Source organism: Platichthys flesus, chromosome 16 (genome assembly GCF_949316205.1).
Source record: "Platichthys flesus chromosome 16, fPlaFle2.1, whole genome shotgun sequence".
NCBI classification, from domain to species: Eukaryota; Metazoa; Chordata; class Actinopteri; order Pleuronectiformes; family Pleuronectidae; genus Platichthys; species Platichthys flesus.
Window position 1 is genome coordinate 6,710,742 of NC_084960.1, and position 24,659 is coordinate 6,735,400.

The following is a 24,659-nucleotide window of genomic DNA, read 5'->3' on the forward strand; positions in this document are numbered from 1 at the left end:
CCTGCACAGGACAGTCATCTTCATCAACACACAACCTGAAATTACTTATGGAATAATTACACTTTCAGAATCATTCCTCTGATAATTAAAAGCACAAATAATCAGCTTTTGCATGTTGGGTTAAACAACCCCGAAAAAACACTGACAGACTAAACAGATTATTTTCGAACTGAAATTTGATCCAAGCTGCAGTGCCTTCTGTAACCACCAGCAACATACTTGTTATTGGTTTCACTTCTAAGGAAACAGGAAAGGGAGTTTGAACAGCTCACACACGGACAGACAGACGATTCCCAAACAGCAGCACACTAACAAAGGTGAGTGTTCTTATTTTCTGATCACTATTTCCTTGATTTACGTCGGTTTTCTCCGAATATGATTGTTGAGGCAATTTTAAGTTCTCTACCTGCAGGTTTCTAAACTGAAAAAATTACTCAGAAGTTGAACCATATTTAAAGGGAAGCTGAAAGTTTGTTCTGTTGGATTGAATTTGGAGAGGTTTACAATGTGCCATGTCAGTATTCTTAGAATTTTCTTGTGTTATTTTACATTGCTTTTTAAAAAGTATACATAAATCATATTTCCTTGTTTATATTATGTAATGTTTACTCAGTCTATTCTATCGACTCCTTCGGTTTCTGTAATATGGAAAATTCCCCCCCAGGGGGACTAATAAAGGATGTCTTATACTCTTACACATAATATTTCCAAATTAGGCAACAACACACAAAAACACATCAAATTTACAGCCTTGAAACCTTTAAAGTCCCCCCCAGTGAAAGTCAAGTTTTTAAATGTGTCGCCATTGAGTCCTTTGTATGTTGAAATAAGTAAGACTGTGCTTATTTTACTATTATTATTATTATATATACTGTTGCTGCCATTATTACTATATACTGCTATAATTACTATCATATATAAATATATATTATATATACTGTACTATTTTTTATATACTGTCTAACAATAACATTACCATCATATCATCAGTACTATTACCATCACCTGCCACTGCACCTTATCTACCTATTTATCTTGTGTTTCTGTTTTTATTCTACCGCAATATTTTATATTTTATTCTAATGTATTGTATTTTATTGTATTCAAATGTACCAGCTGCTATGACGACTTAATTTCCCTTCGGGGATGAATAAAGTAATCTATCTATCTATCTATCTATCTATCTATCTATCTATCTATCTATCTTCCACTTTAACTCTGCAGTGAACAAATGCCAATCTGAAAAAGAAGAATTTGATTCAGACAGCCAGGGAGACGGAAGTAGGGAGAAAGAAACCAATCCTGTCATCTTGTGGGTGGGACTCAATAGCTGGATTAGTGAGTTATAAGTTTATTATTATTTGTACTCGACTGCAAGTCAAGTTTCCAATTCATTAAATAATGTATAATTGTAATTAATCAAGACAAAATACAAAAACATGCTATTGTTACAGTTTGCTAAGGTATATTCATTTAATAAGCATACCTCTGTAAACTAAATTAATCATCTAGCGATCGAAACAAAAAATGGATATTGGGTATCAGAATTATCATTGGGGAAAAGCATTTGGATCCATCCTTTGTTGCATATACAAGTATGGGTTGGGAACGCTCAGTATGAATGAACATCCAGCTAATATTTTCTAAATATCTTTACAGGACGATGACGATGTCAGGAAGGGTCATGAGTTGCTGTGCAGCTCTGCTCTTTGCACTGGCCTCTGTGTCAGCTGTACAGAAGCTCCAGTCAATCAATGATTTGAAGAAAATCAACTTTGGGCAATCTGTGCCCAAACACACTCTCCTGCTGCTCTACTGGTTTGCCAACGTAGTTGATATCAACAATAACCATGTCATTTGCTTGCCCTTCAACCCAAACAGTAACGATTATGGATCACATCATTATGGCAACTATGAGCAGCTGCTGGACCCACTGCCTCGGGGTTACCAGTACTTCACTGTTGGCAATCTTAATGTAAACAGTCATGAACAACTCCCAGGATACGTCGTCGCTCCCCGGGCAGAGTATGTAGGAAGAAACATGGACCGCATAATATTCAGAGTCAGGCAACAGAATACAGGAAGATCTATGCAGACAGATCAAGTGTACATCACACAGCACTATGAGCCCTCTGAACAACAGGGGACAAGGTATGACCCGGAACAGACGTACCAGGTCAGCACCAACCTTCTAAGACAGATCAGAGAGTTTTCTGATGGGGAACACCAGGACTCACTGTGGGATCTCAGAAATCGCTTTGGCAGTAGTGCTGACGATAGCCAGTTAGGGCAAATCAGAAACACGTGGGGTAACCTGGCCTGTCTTGGCCTGCTGCTGTTTATTGTAATTAAGGAAAAGCACTCCTCTAAAAAACAGAACAAAAGAGATCAGCCTCCAGCAAGAAGAAACACGCAACCTGATTTTGTTATCAACATCCCAGAATACCAACCCCAGACACTTCCCAAGAAAAATCGTATGAAGACTGATGGTTCGTGGAATTTGAGAGATGGGACTCAGCTTAAGGTGACGACCGGCAAGGATGGAGGAGCCAGGATTCTTTGGGAGAATGTTACTGAAAATCGCCCAAAGAATGGAGTGATGGTAGTGCTTTTCAAGAACCAAAGGGACCAGGAAGCAAGCAAGACTTTTAAGTGCATTGGGGACAGTTATTCAGGCAGTTGGGACACCTCAGTGCCGCTAAATGATGGTCTTCAGGCTCGACTGCATAAGGTGAGGATACAGTGGTGCTGCTTTAAAGTGGTGGGAGAGGAGATATGCAGAGGTCCTGAGTTTAAGAATCCCACAGCAGACAAAGCGGTCAATATAAACGGCTACGATGCAAACCTCCAGCTCTTTGTAAAAGATGGCAAGGCGTGTGCTCGCTTATTCGTCAAGAAGACCTTCAGAAGTTGGAAGTCGGAATTTAACAATTCATGGATCGGTTTCTATGCCTCTGCAGCTAAAGCCACAAATCAGTATGAATGGTGGCAGTGGCAATGGGCAACTAAATTCAGACATAGCACTGATGTTCAGAACTCCAGTCATTATGTATACGAGTATCACTCAGGTATGTCAATTGCCCCTGGAGTCCAAGCACGATTCATAGGCCGGCCTGAGGAAGTTAAAGCATGCACTCTAAGCTGGGGGGGTTAAAGATGACTGGTTATGCATTGAAGACAATGTTTAAGTGGATGGAAAATCAACCCTGCTGTAAAGTTGATTTTATTTGTTTATCTGCTTCTTGCACATATTGTTCATCTCTCTTCAAAATGCTGTCCTGTTGTACAATTAGTTTTTCAGGTTTACGTTCCATTTCATAGAGTCTTGCATTTGCCAATTTTGTGATTTTTTTTTAACATCGAGACATATTTGTGATGAAACAACAAATGCTCTGAATAACAGAACATCTCTAGTTTTCTTGGACTGAAAAGCCTCAGTCTGTTGTGAATAGCTTTTAAGGAGATATAACCTGTCTGAATGTTATTACATCACAAAATATTAAAACAGCAGTTTCATTAGAAGAAGTGAAGTCTCATTGGTTGTATTTCACCAAAACCACATCTGGACATTATGAGCTAGTTGTACTTAAAAACCAGATGATTTAATTATAATAGTCTTCTCTGAAATGTCTCCTTTTTGTAAATCCTTTCAATTGCTCTGGCATAGTCATAAAGATCCAGGCTTTATTCATGCAACAATGTCATGCTCCAGCATGTCTAGTTGAATAGTAGTGACTCACTGTTGCTTCATTCTGTTTTTGAAAAAGGCTCTGATGGATAAATGAAACCGAGAGACAGAAACTGTGATCTACTCTGATAATGTATTAGCTTTTAGAAACTGGAGTCTTTCCAAATACGGTATTGTATTCTTCTTGAAATGTTGAAAATTGGGGTTTTATAAATCACATTGTATGTATCAGACCCATGTCAGTGTTTTTATTGCAAGTGAAAGAAAGATGTCACATGATGCACAACACGTACACAGATGAGCGATTTATCAGAAGGATAAGTTCAACCCTTGTGACATTCTCAAGTCCTTGTTTCTAGCCAAGTCCTGAACAGACCTATCAAAAAAGGCCTTTATGTTTGTGTCGAAGAGATGAGTCCCGTTTTAATGTGGTGAAACTCAGCAAGACAGCGCAAGACCAAGCAGGTCATAAGATGAGTCATTACTAATAGCTAGGGCAGATTGAGCTTAAAGAAAATACAAATCAAAAGGTTCCTCTTTGGAGTGACAGCGTCCATAGCTAAACAGACAATGCAGTTTGTTGACATATTAAATCATCTCGTAATACAAGTCTAATGCACTGAATCAAAAAAATCGTGATCTACAGGAAAGTTGGTACTCCTGCTACAAAATAATTCCAAATATTTAGAGGTTCTCCATTTGTGGCAGGGAAATATAACAATGACCATCGCATTATAAATTTCATTACAGCAATAACACTAAGTCCAATATATACACCAATATACTGCACATGCATTGTGCAAGCAGGGTGAGGAAGTAAACATAAAATGGATCTACCTCAGATGTGCTAAATTTTTTGCTGTTTGTCATCGTCTTAAACTAATAAACCCAGTGGCTCTAACCACATATTAGACTGACTCTGTAATATGTCATCACAATGACAGCAGACGAAATATATCACGCTGTAAGGCATGGTCAGGAAACTACGATGAGCGGTGTACAGATTGAATGAACGTCTGTGTGTGTGTGTGTGTGTAAACATGAGATCACATCCTGTGGAAGCGCCATAAGACTGGACACAGCTGCTCTTCGTTACAGCCGACAAATCAACTGAAGCAGAGCATGTCATTACAGCACCTTGAGTTTTACGACACAAAAAAGAAACGACCAGCTTATCACTTATCAGCATGTTCATGCAGTCACTCTCCCCTTGGCGAGACATTCTGAACCTCATTATCCATTTGAAGACACATGTACACATCAAATATCTACGAGCACAGACAGAAAACACAGGCAGATCATATCACATCGGCCCTCAAACATACAGAGGTACACAACAAAGAGTGAAACAGAAAAACATCACTTTCTAATACAGTAGTCACCAGCCTATTAGAGCCCAAGATCACTTTTTAATTCCAAACTCAAGTCGCCATCTACCATTACATTAAGTTTCATTTAGGTAACGCTTTTATCCAAAGGGACTCACAATAAATGCATCAACGAGGGAACAAACCCAGAACAACAAGAATCAAGAAAGTACTATTTCTTCAAGAAAGCCAAACTACAAAGAGCTATAAGTAAGTGACATAGGGCAGTTGTGCAACTTTTTCTATTCAATGCACAATATTCAAATTAATATCAAACCATATTTACAATGCAAAATATGTAGCTTCTCAGTTCCTGATCATGTTCTGCAGAGGAGCTGCTACTACAGCACAATGCTTTTACATATCGCCTAGGATTCGAATATGGCCACAAGTATAATTATTGCCTCGTATGAAAGAAGTCCCTTGTAGTCAAGTAAATACCAGTACTCCACCGTATGAAACTGTATCTTCTGCTCCAGCAACTATTTCACAATAATAAAAGTTTTAAGGGAATGGATTCCATCAACAGAAGGCTTTTATTTTGAAAAGGCATACAGAAAGTGTTGCAACCATTTGTTTGTGCATAAATTTATCAGATAAACATTAAAGCTGCTCTATTAGAAAATATTTTTTAAAGAAGTTGCTTGAATCCGTTCTGTGTGTACTCGTGGAGAAAAAGGAAAGTAAGTTGTAGTTTTAGGAGCATCGTCAAAATGTGGTCTGTCGGTTAAGCTTTGCTCTGAAATGCTTGGAGGTTATAGTGGGCTTTTCTCATTTTGTTTTCACCCTGTTGACGCACTTTACAGGAAATCACACTCCTCCTCGCACACTTTATCTCCCACCATTTTGTCTCCCTCTTCCCTTCTGCTCCCTCTCTGAGCCAAATGTGGCAGAGGTTTGGACTTATCCTCTCACTTTCTCTTGCTTATTCCCCTTCTACTAACACAAGACCACATTTAAGTTATTTAGCTCAACTGCCTTCTGGTTCACCAAGGGTGGTACATGCCAAACAATTAAATCATGATCTGTTTGCAGAAGAAGTACAGTGGACAGAGAGGTAACACACAACTTACAAAGTGGAAATTGGAGGGTTTCTATTTTTATGTAGAATGTTTTATGACCTCCAGATTTGGAATGCATCACCTCCCAGCCGCCTACGCCTTGATACTACTCCACCAGAGAGAGCAGCCCATGACTACAGCTGTCTCCAGATAGCAGGGCTACACACACCCACAAACAAACACACTAACAGAGGGAAGCAAAAAGCACAAACAACCAGCAAGAAAAGTGTTTTGAAGTCACTGCACACACCCAGGCACATGACACAATCTTTTCTACAATAACAAGAACCAGTCGAAAGTGCAACCTCTATTGAAGCCTACTTGTGAATTAAATGATTGAAATGATAAGATAAAACACACCACTGACACTGGAGCATATGGACTGTAAGCTTTATAAATCCATGCAATTCAATGCAATATAAAAAACAAAAAATTCAAACATGACAGCCCGCTTGCAGAGCCTCTAGTGGCTGCAATTCATTATGCCCAACTGAAGCAAAGGAAGAAATCAACATATATTCACAAAAATCCAGCTAAAATAAAAAGGTTGTCCTCATGGAGGGGTGAAAACAAAGGTCACAGGGTTACCATAAATATTAGGTTTTATCCACTGAGGATGAAGAGTATCCACAATGCACTTCATGGAAATGTGACAGTTATTATTTGAGATTCCTTGTCATGCACTAAGTGGTTTTCTATGCAAACTGCATCTCAACAGATGACAATATTAGGAATCAGACACTTGGAAACACAAAAACCTAAATTTAGACTCAGTTTAGTCACAGATTATTTCAGTCTGTTTTAAATATAAACTATCAGGCTGGATGGACGAGTTGTGGAACGAGTGAATTACTGAGTCTTTCATCCTGGTCGTCCTGACAGATTCATCCAGTGAGACCATGACTCATTGGTGAGCACTACCTTACCACAGTTACAGAGCCGCCCTTGATATTTTTCCCCAGTAAAACCAATACTTATGGTCTCTATTTGAGTTTGGCATCATCTCTGAACCACACGTGTGATGTTAGTCAGTAGAGGAAGACTATTAAAAACCACCTCGGCTCTGTCTACACAATGATAGATTTTGCATTCATTTATAGCTCTGTATGTCACAAGTAGAGCAGTCAACTGAGAAAACACACTCGCCAGTAACAGAAGTAAACTTGCTGCGTCACTGGCATTTCTACATTAACCGATTACACTGACTAAATATAAAAATACAACCTGACAAACTGCAGCTTCTTAATCTCACACAATCTGAATTTACAGTGATTTCACCCTGTCTGAATCCAGTATATGATCTAAGTTCATGTGAGCTGAGCTTCTCATTTGTTGGCCTGCATGAGATAAATCTTCCAGCTGCTGTCCTGGGAGTAGCCCTGCGATTCTCATCATCACCCTCACTGACCTACATTCACAGACAGTCTAGACGGACAAGCTCACAAAACTCCTGCTGGAACCGTCTGTGGCTGGAGCCGTCATTACGTAGCTGCATTGTAATGTTACGTGGAACAAAAATAGCGGATATCCTGAATAAGTGCCAAGCCTAGTTTAAAAAAAAGAAAAGAAAGGGTGTTTAGATGAGACAAGACAATGGTTTGTGAACGCGTTGCAAGAGGAAGTCTAATTAAACTGAACAGAAAAGGGAAATGAGCAGCAACACGGTAAAGCAATGACCAAATGCTTTCATCAGAGTGCGGCTACTGCCAAACTGTTGCAAGTTATTAGATTGAGGAAGATAGGCCATGTTGGAGGTGGTTACAACCACATCTCCAACAACAAACAGTTAACGTGCAGTGCACCTTATTAAAAAAGAGATAGACTTTGAGTAAACAGGCAAATACTGCTCCTTGAGAAGTCCACTTCAAACATACTTTACCCTGAGAAGCTATAATTTAACATTTATTATAGAAAACATGCTGAAGCAGGTACTCACTGTCTGTTGGTCGGGACGTGGGTGTCTCTGTGATGGGCGACTGCACCCTCTCCACCCGGGGCTCTGCCAGGGAAGGCAGGGGAGCGCTAGGGGCAGGAGGCGGGTGGTTGTTGTTGTTGTTGTTCTCCAGTGTGCTGCCTGGCACTAAACCGTCCGGCTGTCTGAAGACCGGCATCTCTGGCTTCCGGGAGACTCCATCAGCAGGGCTGAGGATGGGGGACGGGGTCTCTGCTTTTCTCTGGGGGGGGTCAGGGATCCTAGACACTGGGGCAGAGGACAACTGGGCATCCATCCTCCTCGGAGGGGCGGGGGGTTCACTGGACCGTGTCATGGCGAGCTCTGCACGCCTGTTTGAGGAAGTGGAGATGGAGTTGGAGGAGCTGTCGAGAGGGGTGCTCCGACTGCCCAGGGTCACCTCAGGTCGCTTGAGGCCAAAGCGGGCGATGCCGGCGCTGGGCGAGTTGTCAATTTGCTTGGAGGACACCTCAATGGAGATTTCTGAGCGGCGGGAAGAGGATGTGTCGGGGTTGCGACCCCCTGACAACTCAATGCGCCTCATGCCGGTGTTTGGGGAACGTGGGTTGGAGGACTCGGAGGGGGAAGATCTGGAGGAGGAGGAGTAGTCAGAGTTGCGGGAGCTCAGGTCGTAGCTCCGTTGGCTGGATGTGGAGGCGGTCGATGAGCGGAGAGGGTTGGTGGTCCGACGGGTCAGGGGCGAGGGGTGCGTGGATGAATCCGCCTCCTCCACCTCAAACGACCGTTTCAGTGCTGGAAAAAAAACAAACACAGAACAGTAGGTCAAACCAGGGGCGTTACAACAGGGCAGGTCGGGGTTTGAGCTTAAACGTTGTTATTATTCATGTGTCTGCACAATATGCACTTTGTTTATAATTACAAGACGGAATCAAGCGTTTGAAAATTGGAATGATGCGGAATCATGCGTTTCTTTGTTGGTAGAGGAGGGTGATGTTCGGCTTGGTTCAACATAAGGCCTCCTAGGTCCCTCGAAAAAAAACAGAATCTTAGATGTTGGAGCTGAGAGTGAACACGGCCTATATACGAGTAAAACACAGTGAAGCAGCATGAAATCATGCAGCAGGTCTGGTGCATGATTTGTTTTTCTACAACGCTTTTTCTATTCAAAAAGCTTCACCCATTTCACACAGGCATTCAGCACAGCCGCCAGGAGCAATTTGGGGGTTTCAGCATTTTGCCCAAGGACACATCAGGGATCAAACCGCAGACCTTCTGTTCGGTGGACGACCCACTCTAAACCAACCCTATATTGTTTATATGACATTTAAAAAAGTCAATTCATGTCACCCAGTCCGGCTGGAGGAGGAGAGTTTGTGGATGATTGAGTTGATCACCACGTTGACACAGCTATTTTTTAAATATGATATACTGTGACCATATCTTTTTCCTTACTTCTTTATTTATTTCATCTTAACCTTTATTTGAACAGGAGAATTCCCATTGGATTTAAACTTACTGATATCACGGCACGTCTTTAAAAGCGTGTGTAAGGTGCTGCGGAGGGATATGTTCGAGCTGGACTGGTTTTAATGGGGTTGCTTTTGTTACCCGGAACTGGAAAAACCACTCAGAGAACAAAGCCAAACTTAAGTTCCACGGAGATTAAGGTGACATTAAACCCTGCATCTTTTTAAATTATGATAATAGCACCTAATAGTTCAACGTGACAGGACCGGTTCACACCCTGGCACCGACATGGACCGTTTATAAGTTTAACCACAGTGACGCTTCACACCCGTAAATTACTCTAATGACGGCGGTAATTATTTCCAGAGAATCCGCAGTTGAAGTTATTGCGCACGGAGCTGCGGCTCATGACGAACCGCTGTGGAACCCGCTGGTCTTACCGGATTTGACGCGCTTCACGTAGCCTGAGAGCTTCATGGCGCCTGTGTGCGTGTTTCCTGGGTCGAGTTCGGTTATCGTGTCGGGGTGAGGGCCGGTGAGGACACGCTTCTATTTTAATATAACTGCGTCACCATCTTTGTCTCCTCGCACACCTGTTCCCCCTGATGACGACAGCCACCTGACCCCCGGGCACGTGAGCGCGCACCCGGCCCGCGCGACCCCTCAGTCAATCGAGCTGGGTGATGATGACACGATATCAATAAATAATAAAAACTCTAATAATAATAATGACACAAATAATAATGATGATGATGATAGTAATAATAATAATACACGTTATTTATATAGTACTTTTGAAAAACTGAGTTTACAAAGGGCTTTGACAGCAAAGCAAGAAAGGTAGAATATAGGAGAAGTAACAATCAGCAGGACTGAGGCCGTACAACCACGGTCAGGTGGTCGGAAACAAAGTGGTGTTCAAATGAAACAAAGAAATATGTCACGTGAATACTTCAATACATACAAAGCTGTTAAAACACCACATCACATGAGAGCAAGTCTATAAAAATGGGTTTTAAGAAGTGATATAAAAGAAGTCACTGTCTAGCCTTATCACGTCAGGTAGGCTTAATTGCAAGGTAAATTACATGTGACAGAAGTCCAATACATGGCACTATAATGCTCTGTAAGCAAGTACAGTGAAGAGAATAAGATTGATTTGTAAAATAGTTTCAAAGTGTTTGTTTTTTTTGCCCATGGAGTTTAAAACGTTCATTCAGGAGCAAAATCTCTTGATAGTTTTTATACTTAGAAGAAATGAGGGTTCTCCAGTGTGGAGCTTCCTGTTTCTACCTTGAATGAGAACACACACCACATTTCACCCTTGTATACCTGCCGCCACACTGAATCTCCCACTGAACTCCCAGCACCTTTGAGCCTCACTGGTTAAAATGTTCCTGCTGTAATGTCCTCAAATGATTTGGATGTGGTTCATCATGCCCTCAGTATCCTCTGGAATACAGAACACCTGAAAAGCTAATTCCTGTGTTTAATGTGTGTGGCAATTTTGGGTCGTCTGCTATAAAGAGAGAGGAAATTAGAAGAAAGCCTTCTGACTTAGATTTAGACTTGTCAGCCATGTTCTATACATCTCCACCATAACAGATCGCTTTCTGACAATCATCTCTTTGTTTCATTCAAATTAAACAAAGTTAATCCATGTGAAAAAAACTGCCCTTGAAAGACAACGTTGTCACTGTGCTCTGCTCTTCTAGAAGTGTCAGAAATAAGCGAGGGAACGACACTCATTACTCACATTAAGGTTACGTGTGAAATCTCTCAGGGTGGACAGGGAATGAAGCACCACAGCCTGATGCTCAGCTTTAAATCTTGAGCGGTGAAACCAAAGAGGCGAAGGCACAGTCAAAGTGCCAGAGACCACTTAGAACTCTGAGATTTCAATTTAACGACCCGTTTGCGTGCGTGCCTGCTCTGCGGTGACAGAAGAGCCCGACACAGTGAGGTCCACACAGACACGCTGGAGACAGGGGCGCTGTCAGTTGTGCTTCCATCCGTCCCCGTGAGCATGTGTGTGTGTTTAAACTCAGCTGTAGGGTAAAGCTAACACAGCCTGGTCTCTGCCTCTATAAATGTCTCTGGACACATTAGTTGTGTGTGTGTGTGTGTGTGTTTATGAATGAAGCAGTGATCACACACCTTCCAACCAAGCTAAGATAATACTAACGAGCACCAATGTGAACCTCCCCTTTACCTCTCATTTGACCTGGAACTGAAACCGAATCTGCTTTGAAGATTTTATTTTGACTCCGCTCTGAATGAGACACTGTAAACTCCAGTCAGCAGACCCAACCTGCCAAATAAGGAAGACACAGCAGCCGAGCATGATGTTTTTCAGCTAACACTCTGTCAGACTTGCGATGAATCCATGTAGTGCACTGAAACATGGTTAAACTGCCAGGAAAACCCATGATGTTGCTACTCTGCTCTCCAGTGTAGCATGTAGTGTATGAGCGGCACATGGACATTCCCTGAGCCTCTCTGAGCATGACGGCAGATGAAGTGAACGGGTCAACGAGATGAAGTGCTGACTTTTGTCTTTAGCTGCAAAGGGAAACACAGAATCACGACAGGATAAGCGGGAAAGATTGTCAAACTGTTAAACTAGAATAGACCTTAGCAGAGTGTGTACCACCAAGGCCCAATGTACACACTCATCGTAATGGGTCCCCTCCACGTGCCTGAGTTTTCTTAATCAAGATCCATAAACTATTCCATGGGCAATTGGGGTAAATATCTAAAAATGCTGAGTCTTAAGTTTAAGATAAACCAATAAACCATCATAACAATTGGCGAGAGTAATTCAACTTTAAGATCATGATTGCATTACAATCTGCCATCAAAGCAAATGATTTACACTAAAGGTCACATGTGGAGCTTCTGACCTCTACTCGTAATATAGATCCGTTTTTAAATGAGCTGAACAGCATTTTTAGTTTTTTTTATTCGCCTTGTGTGCGCAGCAGGAAGCACTTGCACAACAATGTGGAAACAAGACGATACAACGATTCAACAGATTTTGTAAGCTGGTTAACATGAATGTGACAGATAAAGTTTTTAAAATGTTAGTTTTTTTATATATATATATTAACAAAAAAATATATTCAACTTTCTTCTGAGAATATACAAAATGCATTTTGGTAATTAATACTAAATGTGAGAAGACACACAACAGTTCATGCCCCCAGAAAGTTTTCAATCACCTCCCAGGTTACCTTTGGGGCATAGACTCTTCTATAAGAGGTTTGTGGAAGCATCAAGTTTGTGATGTGCATGCTTTTGTATACTTTCGGAAAAACAGTTTTTTGTTTGTCCATGAAATAACACAACACATGCAGTGTTCTGAAATGTTTGTGCTTAAGGGAAACGTATAATCCTTAAACTTTCAATGAATCCAAACCATGTTTCATCAGCTATATAATTAAGCTCTCGTTGTTACTGGAGGAGTTTGCCATTCCATAGCTAAGATGATTGTGGTGAGATCGATATCAGAGCTCTTTTGAGTGTCTGTGAATGAAAACCAAAGATTCTTTCATCTTTCAAAGCACTGAACTGACAAAACACTATAGGTGGCTTTTATTGTGAATCAGTCACATTAAAATGCATTAAATATGTCACTGGGTTTAGCGCTTATACAGCTGTTGTGGCTCTCCACATTCAACTCCTCAGGAGGTAAACAACAAATGTTGGCTGCACTGTAAACTGATTACAAGTTTCTCGACGAGTGCTCGCTGTAACATTAAACCACTACAACAACCACGGGATGAAACAAGCAGAACAGGAATCCTATGGATTCAAACTTTCCATTCCTAATTGAAAGGAAAAGCGGTTCCTGCTTGATGTTTCAAAGAAAATCTCTCATCACAGCCCAGTTGTTTTGTAGCCACATCAATGAGCCTGCTGATAACTCTGGGATATTGCCTGGGGTTGGCATCGGGGAAGGTTTCGCTCCACGTGTCCAACGAGGGAGAGACACAGCGAGGAGTAACTTTAAAGCCCAACAAAGAGCCGCTGTGTTCGCTCTACCTCAGAATGACCCTTCGGTGCTTCCCAGCAGCACGAAAGCTATTGGCGTCATTAGGAGGAAACCTGTCCGACCTGGTGAGCATAGAGCCTGATAGTGCTGATAAGGAGGCAGACGCCTGAGCTATCATCAGCTTCTGTCAGAGGACGCTTCCTCCCTGTGGCTCTGTCAGCGAGGCTCCTCGTGGTGTTTTGTCACAAGACTGAGACTAAATGGTTAAAATCAAAATAGCACATTGACTCAAATACTTCTGTCCTATGGCAATGAAAGGTTTTCGGTGCAATTCAAAGCCACAGCTAGGTGGCAGTTGTTTTTAAAAGCAGCTCCTACTGTGATTGTCACTATTAAGGAGTTTCATCCCACAAAATTAATATTGTAAGAATCGGTCTGCCGAACGTTTAAAGAGCAGGAAGTTCGGCATCAACCTGCAATGACAAATTCTGTATGTGATTCAGGGTGAAAAGTTCCACGTGGTCTTTTGATAAATGCGAGTGATTAAAAAGCACTTGTGGAAAAAGAACACAAACCAATCGGAGCGCTGCACTGCAGGGATCAGGAAGGTGCTCTAAGTTTTTTTCCTTTCCAATCCCTGTGATTAAATGTAAGTGGATCTCATTTCCGACTTTAAACTTTTTACAACAGTGATTGGTTGGTGAGTGTCGGTCATGCAGGCCAGGCCCCACTCAGCTCTGTAAAAAAAAAAAAAGAAGAGGGCGGGCTGTGCTCGGTTCCACTCCTCCACTGCCTAACCCCAGCATTTTCACCCACCACAGAAATCTGCTTCTGTGGAATTTCCTCTCACTGGTCCAGCAATTGCCCTTCACATGCGGGGGGGGGGGGGGTTGAAGGAGGGAAATCAGCTGGGACAGAGGAGACCACTCACACTCACAACTCGTTGGTTGGTACTCTTGTTTCAACAGGAATACAAGCTTCACCTCACCATGCATACTGTCTGCAGTCTGTCATTACACACAGAGGGTTGTTTGCAAGAGGAAGGAGAACAGATCTCTTTCAAGGAGCAGGACAAAATGAAGCTGTAGGAAACTGTGTGGGTGTGTGTGTGTGTGTGTATGTGTTTGTGTGTGTTCTGCTCAGCGGAAGACCCAGTGCATTCGGTCAATGATCTGTGTGTTTGCGAGGCTGAGGTCACAGCTGAGGTCATCGGCCTCGGGAAACAGAATCCTGTCTTCTGTCTCTCTCAGCTTCTCACCGGCGTCATCGGAGCAAAGCATGACACAGTGAATCACAGTGAATCAGTGTCCGGCAGTGGTGACATGGCAAATACACTCACTGCTCCATGGAAAACTCTTCCTCTTCTCCCCTCCACTCACAGTCATGTACAGATTACTGCGGCATGCTGCACAAATTAGTGTCACATTCAATAACGAAATGATGCATCATTCCCACTGTGCTTTTATTTCAGAGCTCTAATCATTTCACAAGCTCAAGATGTGACTCTATTTGTTAATAACTTTCTATGTGTGAGCCATGTGGATTTTCAGGGTGTTTATCATGACACTGATAGTATGACAGATCCAAGGTCAAGTGTAACAATGTCAATTATACAGCTTCCTGTGCAACAGAGTCCAATATGCTTCTGTGATAACAACAAGTAATCTAAGTAAATTTGTGTTACCTTACATGTTAAGGCTTTCTTTGTCAATGTGGAATGTTTGATCACGTTTCTGTACTCCTTCCTCCAGTTGTAGGGGACCCACTCCTTATAAGGGTGTCTCCCGCTCCCCCATCTATTGTTGTACTGCATGGGACAACTACATAGCATTTTTGTCATTGAAATATCCACACGTCAGCCTCTCTCTTATTACTGTTTTCTCGCTGGTTTAAAGTTATAGTGTAATTTGCTGGCTCATTTGTGTGGTTTAACTTGACTGGAGCTCATTTTATCAGAATAAACAGAGACCTCCTCCGAAGACATTCACAGTCCGGCCCTTACCATCAAATAAATCACAACGCAGCCACTCAGCCGTAGAAAACAAGTCTTCTTCTGAGGTACAAAATAAACAAGTTTGAACTCCTCTTCAACACTATTGGTCTGTTCTTTCACATATGATGTCGAAAGACCAATTTAACCTGATTTAAATATTTGTCCAACTAGAATTAAAGCTCGGGTCGTTAAGCCTGGAAAAGCTTTGCGAGAGCAGGCTACACACGCAACCCATACACATTAAGATCAAGAGTGCTTCAGAAACAACTTACCAACTCCACCTTTAAACCCAGATTCCACATTTTGTGATTGGCCGCCCCTGTGGTAAAAATGGGATTCCTGGTAAATGCTGAGACATAGTGTGACAGTATAGCTCCAGGAGAGAAGACTCACTCAGCTCGGTGCCGTGACTCACTATCATCCACTACAAAACAATGTCCATCTAAAGTTTGCTAACATAAGCCACCGGTCATACCAGACCAAGTAAGGCTGCAGCAGAGAAACCCCAGAGTGTGCTGTGTTGGTTCTTTCTAGACGTGTGTTCCTTTGTAAGAGGAAGAATTATTTATGCTTCATTTCAGAAAATTATAAGCGTTTTCATATTAACTGTCAGGATCAAATAAAAGGGTAAACCTGAAGTAGGCCACAAACATTTACTCGGTTGTGATAAGGCACATTGAAAAAACCCAGTGACGTACAAGGCGTTGTTCCTCTTTTCGTTGAAACAATGCTTCTTTTTGAAGAAAAATTGGATCTGGAAGGATTCATTCTCTTTAAATATCAAGAGAGGAATTCGTATTTGAAGTCAAACAATACGCTCACTGAAAAACCATCTCAGCTACAGTAACATGAGTACGTGTAATTATTGACTTTCCAACCCTAAAAGCCTGTCTCCTGCTGCCCGGGCTCCCACAGCACTGCTGCATCAGTGCCACGCAGGGCCATAGATCACAGGGGGGCTGTCACAAAGGTATTACCACACACACTCAGCCCAACACACACCCCCGACCCTCACAACAGTAGCCCATTATGCTGGTGTTACACATGAGCGAGGGACGGGCAGAGCGCACTTCCTTCGCCCCCTTTTTTGTTGCCTCTCTTCTCTGAATGCCACTTATCTTTCTGCTCCGTTTCATTGCACAAGCGGGCGGTTTTTAAAAGTGCAAGACGAGAGGAGAGAGGGAGGCAGAGAGGGGATTCACCACACGCACGCATACCACAGACAAACTGGTGTTGACGGAGGAGCAGCTCCGGACAAGTGTGGATGCGTTCCTAATGGCTATGTGTTTGTGAGAAGGCAGGAGACGGCGAGTCAGATGGACAGACAGGTTTGCGGGGAGAGGTGTCAGCCTGTCAACCTCCCCACCTCGCCCCGCCCACCCTCCTCCTCAACCACCAGCAGGGAGGCCGAGGGAGGAGAGGTCGAGGATGGACGAGCTGCTGAGAGAGGAAAGGGGGAAGCACGGCCAGAGGACGAGGACTTGGGAGGAGGAGGAGGAGTGGGAGGAGAGGGATGACAGGGGGAATCTGTGGGCCAGGGGCAGAGAGATGAATAGGAAGAGGAGAAGAGGGAACGGGGGGGAGGTGGGAGGTGGGCCAGGTGTTCCCCTCACAGCTGTATTGCCGTCTCCTGAGCACACAGCACACAAACAAACTACGTGATGCAGGCTGCCGAAGAGGAGAGGACGAATCAGTTGCACATTTTCCTATGAAAGCACTTTTCCCTCTTTGGCACATGCAGCCAAAACTTCAACTCAAACTACATGCATGACAACACTAACAGACACACACGCCCATGCGTCGCCAACAAAAGTTAAAGAGCCATGAAAAGCAGCACTTGGAGCTCGACTTCCCTTTCAAAACACCCCAGCTCACCACAGACGTCCACGAAAACCTTCTCCCTCTCCGTTTTCCTTTTTTCCAGATCAACTCGGCTCCAATAAAACATGTGGAAACCATCTATAGTGTCCTCACGGCGGGGTTAAAGAGTGCCTCACACCACGGAGCGAGGAGAAGAAGAGGAAAAGCAGCGCGAGAAACTGACCTTCAAAGTCTGATATGATCCCATCCAAGTGAGCGTTGACAGTGGAATCAGACATTTTGGGGAGAAGGTGTGTGTGTGAGTGTGTGTGTGTGTGTAATGCAAGAGAAGAGGGAGCAGGGTTCCCTTTCCCCAGCAAGGAAAAGTCTTCCTCAGGCGCAGTCCCGCTTTTTAAACAAATCCCAAATTAGGAGAGGGGAGGGTAGTAAAAAAGGACTGAGCAGCTCACTGATCCAAACCCTCTCCCTTTCTCTCCTGTGTCTGAAACGCTGAAACTTATTTTTCTCTTCTCCTCCTTCTCAACTTCCAGAGCTTGGAATGAGCCAGCGATGACAACCCCCCACCCGCACCCTCCTCTTTACTCCCTCTCTCCCTTCAGCTCACTGTCCCCCAACCCTCCCCCACTCCGCCCTTCCCTCCCTCCCTCCCTCCTCTTCTGTAGCCGTCCACTCAGACTGGCTCCTTTCTATGAAATCTCTCTTTTTTTTCTGCCATGGGTCAGTCAACTTATACGCATGCTAACATTTGAACACACTTCCTGTAAGCTCAGTCACATGACTCACACACACACTCATACACACACCAAAGAAACAGAAACAAATGAAACACAGATCGCTTATTACTAAGATGTTTCAGGCCTTACTTTGTTGAACAAGTTGACATCAGCATCCTATGAGCACATAGATCAATGCACAGACTTGAAGACAAGGCACGTGGCCATTCAGTCTTATATTAAAGTGGATGGAGGGAACAGTTACAGCAAAGAGCAAAATAAATCCGGAGGGGAAACAGAATCATTCTATGGACTAATATGGTCAGGACAAGCTCATGCAGGCGTTTAGTAGAGGGTCTGACATGCTCAGTCGCTCTGGAGGCAGACATCAATAAATAAGTAGCCTAATGACTTAATGACCATGTGTATGAGCCCCTGTGTGTGGGGGCGGAGGAACATGGCGATGGTCAGTGTGTGTGGTGTGTTTGTGTGGGTGTTTGGGTGTGTGAGTGTGTGTGTGCGTGAGAGAAAAAAGTAAGAAGGTTGTGGCAGCTGGGAAATAAATATCTGTGGGTTTGTGAGGTGTTGCTTCTTGAGTCTTCTGACCAAAACACTCATGTGTGTGACCCAATCTGTGTGAGAGCTGGAATTACCCAATGAGAAGTTACCTTGAGGCGACTAAGCCATAATCAGCCACAGGCCAAAGGCAACAGGAAGGGGGAAAAAAAGCCTGCTGCTATTGGCCGCTGCAGCAAAATGACCCATTCATCAGCAGCTCACAAGGCTCGTCACAGTGAAGATAAGTGAGAAAACAACACATGGAATTAAAGTTAGTTTGGATGAATGATCCAAACCAGAGAGATGTGATGAATTATTTGGCCTTAAGCTCTAATCCATTTTCTTCAATAATTTTTTTTTCTTGAATAGCTGTTGTCCAATGTGTCATTTGTCTTGCGTGTCTTGAGAGCTCACCGCCAATTTGATGCTTACATTGGAATCAGATTGTGTGTTTTCCGTTCATTTAGGTGAGCTCAGCGATCATAAACACAGATGTGCTGCAGAGTGCAAACACACACTCTTACAACACACACTTTTCAAAACTAAATACGAGGTTTTACTGTACCAGACCCTGGTCCAAAATATGTAACCCACGATATGTGTGAGCACGCCCTTTAATCATCGATAAATATTCTGTGTTTACATGAAAACTGGACCTGTGCCTGGAAATGGTAAACACCGGGGCAGGTGGCTGGGAGCCATAATGAAGTTCATGTAACTTGTATAACTTGTTTGTGTCTTGTTTATCTGAGCGGCAAGATTTTATTTTCGTCTTCACCTATGTGAGAACATCACGATGCAGGGCGACTGCGTAGTTCAGTGTTCATGACGACAGCAGATTGTCTACCCCTCCCTTAAAGGAACAACCTGCATCTAACCCACCATATCTGACACTGTGCCCCTTCCTCCAGCAGAGGTCAGCATTGCACATATAGATAAAACCTGTCACTGCGGGCACCAGTGGGCTACAGTAACGTGATCTGGAAACAGATAGAGATGGAGACACGGGGAGAATCCTGCCCCAGACACACCCTGATCCCACACAGCGCGTCCTGCCCAACACATGTGTGTCGGATTCCTCCGCTCCCTGGCACAGAGTCATTTTCAAACCAACACGCACGCACACACACACACAAAGACACACACACGCACACAAACACAAATGTGTACTTCTATCCTAGTCAGGACACTCATAGGCACAATGTATTCCCTGTATCCCCATACCCTAACCTTAACCATCCAAACTAAATGTCTCAACCTAACCTTAACCTAAACCTAGTTCTAACCCTAACACCAAGTCCTACAGCCCTTTGAAGGAGTGAGGACCGGTCAAAATGTCCTCACTTTCCAAAAATGTCCTCCCTCTGTTGGACCTATGCTTAAAATGGTCCTCACAAAGGTACAAGTACAGACACACACACACACACACACACAGACAACAAGTATGTGTGGGGCAGATGCCTACACTGTGGCAAGCAACACATGCATTCAGGGCAGCACCCAACAATTTGAACCGAACGTCACACCCCCAGATACACACGAACACACACACACGACACAAACAGAGAGAGAGAGAGAGAGAGAGAGGGAGAAAGAAGCTCACTTCCTTCCACTGCATATCCTCGCAAGCCCCAGCAAGCCCAGACAGTGCTAATCCAATCTACTGTAACAACTATCACACTGGGGAAAGACTGCATGGGATATTTGTCTTTGCCCCGCTCTGCGAAGAATTTCATTCATATCATAGTAATCAAGCACTGCACTCACATTCAGGACATTAGGATATGATATGTAAAGGTTGAAAGAGTGTTCCATATATCAGTATCTAAACTTTAAGCTTCTCGTTGTGTTTATTCCACTTCAGCAACTCTTCTTTTGAGTAAACTTTATTGCTGTGGCATTGTTATCTGCGATCTGGCCGAACAGTGGAGGAGGAATTCACTGATAATAAATCGAACTCTTCCTCGTTGTCATGGCGGATGATGACGTGTCAGATAAAGGAGTTATGTAGTAGAATGAACGGTAAACATTGAAGTTCATGAACTTTGTTACAGTACCTTTTTAATGAATCTGTATTTAAATTACACTTTTACTCCATATATACCAGCAGATATCCACTACTCCTTTACAAAGTATTTGCATCACATGCTTGATTTATTTGAGTCCATTTTTTGTTGATATATTTGTACCGGCACTTAGAGGTTCAGCGTTTAGAGGCTAGTGACATCTAGTGGTGAAATTGCATGTTGCAGCTGAATACCCCTCACCTCACCCTCCCCTTCCAAGCATGAAGGAGAACCTGTGGTAGCTTTCAGTTGTCATAAAACACAAAAGGTGTTTAGTTTGTCCAGTTTGGGCTACTGTAAAAAAACATGGCGGCCTCCGTAGAGAGGACCTGCTTCCGTATTTAAATATAAAGGGCCCATTCTATGATAAACAAAACAACAATTTGTACAATTTAGATGAATCACACTAGTGAAAACATAATTGGGATTATTTCATAGTTCATTTCTGCCAATAGATCCTTTCACCAAAATCGTACACACTGGACCTTTAAGTGAGTTGTTTAAGTTGTTCCAACCCCACTGTTTATCATCATTGAATTGGTTATGAGGATATTTTAACATCATTCTAAATATTAGCTGACAAAATCGCCAATAACTGTTCTTGTGTCCAATCCGGTAAATACATCTGCTGGTGCCCCACATATTGTAGTGTATTGGAATAGGCAGCTGCTGGTGTTAGGTTGCACTGCAGTGTGTGTGATGAGAGACAGAGACAGCCGCCTACTGCTTAAAGAAACCCAGACCACCACCACCACCACTCAAATGTGGGTCCTGCGCTGCTGAGACCTAAAACATGAGAGGAGCAGTGTGCTACTTATATAAATGGATGCAAGGCCAGCGTAGCAGTTGCTGGGGCAGTGCCAGGGCAACAAGGGCCAGGGCGGCACATGTCAGCAGTCGATCACCACGTGCACAAATATGCGCACACACACACAAACACACACACACACACACACACCCACACACACAGTCATCCACATACGAAGGCGCCAGTTGGCCCCCTCGCATTTAGTCTGGCCAGTAAGCCAGTGGAAGGATATCCTGAGATGTCTGGAATATGAGATGCAACTCCAGGAAAGGTCTCACCGGGCTATGAGATGCACAGATCCACCTGAACTCTGTTATTCACGGTTACAGCACGTGATAATGAAAACACCGCCATTAAGTAATGATGCTATAGTGAGGTAATCATTGTTGATTTTCCATTTAAAGCTGATAGCTTGGAATGTCCCTGAAGATTTAATTCAGTTTTTAACACCAGATACGATGGGACCAAAAAAAAGAAAAGAATTAATAAAACCTATTGAGTCAATATAATCTAAGCACCAGTTTATAAAAATAGAATTTTCAGGAGGTGATTTAAAAAGAATTGTAAAGAAGTTCAGTGTCTTAGTGACATTTCACTGAACAGAATGTGGCAGATTTGTCTCATGAATGGTGACCAGTGTTTCATTTCATTGTTATTTAATGATGATCGGTCCCAGCAGCAGAGGAATCTCCAGCTTCCTGCTGGATTCATCCTTAAACAACAAAAGCTTTGTTGGCCGTGATGCAACTCACCCACGAGTCAGGCTCTATCAAAGAAGACATCTGGAAGAGGTCAAAATCCCTGTGCGTTCTGCTCTGGCAAGTACGTGCAACGCTTACGTCGATCGCGTGCGTTCATCTGTTCACGTGTATATATTTTGGATATGACTGGTTGGATACCGCACCTCTGTTTACATGGCAACCTCCATATAAGCTGCTTTACCTGACTCAGGAGACGGACAAGACAAGAGAAAGTGTGGAAAGACAAGGGGACGTGTGACAGCTCTCTGCAGGAAAGAGGAGAGAGTGAAAGAGAGAAAGAGAGAAAGTGACACTGAGCCCCTCGTGGAAACACTGAAACTCTCTCTGTACTGTGCGGAGGAGAAGAAGACAGAGAGTTCAGCATTAGCATGACTAATGGAGTCAGCAGCACTGGTAAGGTGAACAGCACCTGCAAAGAGTCTGACTTTCACTACGGCACAGTGCTTTACTTTTAACTTAATGGGGGAATGAATGAAGTCTCTGACAGTCCAATATGTAATGAGATGTTTGACAAAAGAGAAGTGAACACTTGCACATGGAAGTGACAAGAGTTCACGTGTATAACACAACCCTAATGTAAGAGTGAATGTGAAAGGTGTGTTAGAAAAGGTCAGACAGTTTCACAATATGAAACACACACACACACACGCACACAAAATCCCCCTCATGTGGCCCCAGAGCGCACATGGTGAGGTAGCTTCCTCTAAAGTATATGCACAGCTGTAGTGACAGCAGCTGCCCTCCACCACCAAACAGCGGCACTCAGCCAGGCTCTGCTAACTTTAATCAAATACAGCACCTGTTGGAAATATGGCTCCACTGAAGTGCATGCGCACACACACACACACACAGACACACACACACTGGAATACCCCCTCAATTGCTTTTGCTTAGTTCTTTGCAGCGAGCGAGGTCTGTATTTGTGAGCAAGTATATCGACCATCTGCACAACGTGTGTGTGTGATTTCCCTGATGCATGCGGTTGTATGGCTGAGTCAATAGAGAGAGCAGCTGCCCTTCATCAGGGATGATTCTCATAATGCCTCTCTCTCTCTCTCTCTCTCTCTCTCTCTCTCTCTCCCTCCCGCCTCCGCTCCCTCTCTCCGCTGGGTCATAATCACGTGTAGTGCGTAGAAAAGCCAGCATTGTGATCAGGTCAATATTAATGTCAAGTAGGATGTGACGAGGTCAATAACACGAGAAACAGCAGAATAACACTTGACTGAGGTTTCTCCACTGTGAGAAAGGGGATTTACTCGACTCAGCAGCCCCACCTGCTGGGGGAAGTATATGTTACACATCAAACTTTTTTGCACTGAAACTCATCACGACTTCCACTGAATTTATTAGAAGGTTGGTTTGAGGCAGTTTGTTGAGGCCACGCTAAAAGTCATGAGCTTGACATTTCAACAGGGGCTGACTGTGGCCGTGCCTCACAGACCTTCATCAGCTGACCTCACTATGACTGGACTGAATGGGACCACGTCAGCCCCTTTAGTCACAGTCTCTGTGTGGACGAGGGACATAATTATTTCCATTGTCAGCATCGTCTCTGTTGATTCATGTGGGAAGGACGAGGAGAGTCTCGCAAATCAGCTTCAACAAGAGGAACATCAGCGAGAAGTGGAGTGAATCGATTTGGACAACGAAGACGGGAGGTGCTCACCATACACGTCCAGATGACACGGAAATATAACAACATGTGAGGCAGTAGAAGCCAATAAATGCAACTGAGTAATGAGGACGATTCCTTAGCTCGGCCTTGAGGGAAAACACTCAAGCTTCACTATAGTAGGTGAACCTTGAAGTAAGTGCTTAGTTCTAAACCTATTGAATAAGACCAAGTGTGGGAGATCAGGTGGACACCTGCTGGCTCTCCTGCTCTGACCCGGCCCTTTGCAATGTGTGTTCCCTCACTTCCCACACAGTTCATTGGATATTTTTTATCTTATTTTTATCAATTTATTTATTTATTATTGTCCTTTCAATCAAAAATAATACATCAAAGGAGCAGAGTAGGTTCCCGTTAGTCATGTTAGGGTGATACTTGTGTTAGGAGATGAGTTGCTCCTGGATGAACTGAGTTGTTAAGAGATTCATGACGATGGAGAAGGATGACCCTGCTGACAGTCCGGCCTGTGATTGGCTGGTGTGCACGGATGCTACGGCAGACGGTGACTCCTGGACGACCTCCCCGGCCGAGAAGGACCATACACACACACAGATTAACGTTCAACACACACTACACAACACACTGCAACGCGCTAAGTACCCCTGTGAACATTCGCACAAAACTGAAACATACAGAAAGTATGTCCTGCTGAAGCGGTTACTGCTCCCTGGAGGAAGCACCTGGAGACAAGGGGCCACAATATGAGCGCACGAGAGAGAGTGGGTGAGACACACACACACACACTAAGTGTTCACATCCAGATTCCACGCAACATGTA

The 24,659-nt window shown here is 43.4% G+C and overlaps 2 protein-coding genes across 6 annotated transcripts in view; one reads left to right on the top strand and one right to left on the bottom strand.

The window, feature by feature from the left end:
• Window positions 1-24,659, bottom strand: part of LOC133971534 (septin-9-like) — a 74,818-nt gene that overhangs the window by 34,382 nt on the left and 15,777 nt on the right. For 2 of the 4 annotated variants that reach the window (XM_062408935.1, XM_062408939.1), the window contains one exon: window positions 8,053-8,820. In XM_062408935.1, coding sequence (XP_062264919.1) covers window positions 8,053-8,820 — 768 coding nt within the window. Of the gene's footprint in view, window positions 1-8,052; window positions 8,821-9,935; window positions 10,081-17,526; window positions 17,738-24,659 lie in introns of those variants that run through there. The other 2 variants (XM_062408936.1, XM_062408937.1) reach the window with 2 other exon arrangements.
• Window positions 231-3,921, top strand: LOC133971535 (uncharacterized). Of its 2 annotated transcripts, XM_062408941.1 has the most exons (3): window positions 231-317; window positions 1,225-1,338; window positions 1,660-3,921. In XM_062408941.1, exon 3 carries the CDS (start codon window positions 1,664-1,666, stop codon window positions 3,152-3,154), a length of 1,491 nt encoding a protein of 496 aa, XP_062264925.1. In that variant the 5' UTR covers window positions 231-317; window positions 1,225-1,338; window positions 1,660-1,663; the 3' UTR covers window positions 3,155-3,921. The 2 variants fall into 2 exon arrangements, with proteins under 2 accessions (XP_062264925.1, XP_062264926.1); XM_062408942.1 differs by lacking the exon at window positions 1,225-1,338 and having other exon boundaries at window positions 246-317.

Coding starts and splice junctions, on each gene's coding strand:
- LOC133971535 (XM_062408941.1), top strand. CDS start 1,664: ATGACGATGTCAGGAAGGGTCATGAGTTGCTGTGCAGCTCTGCTCTTT.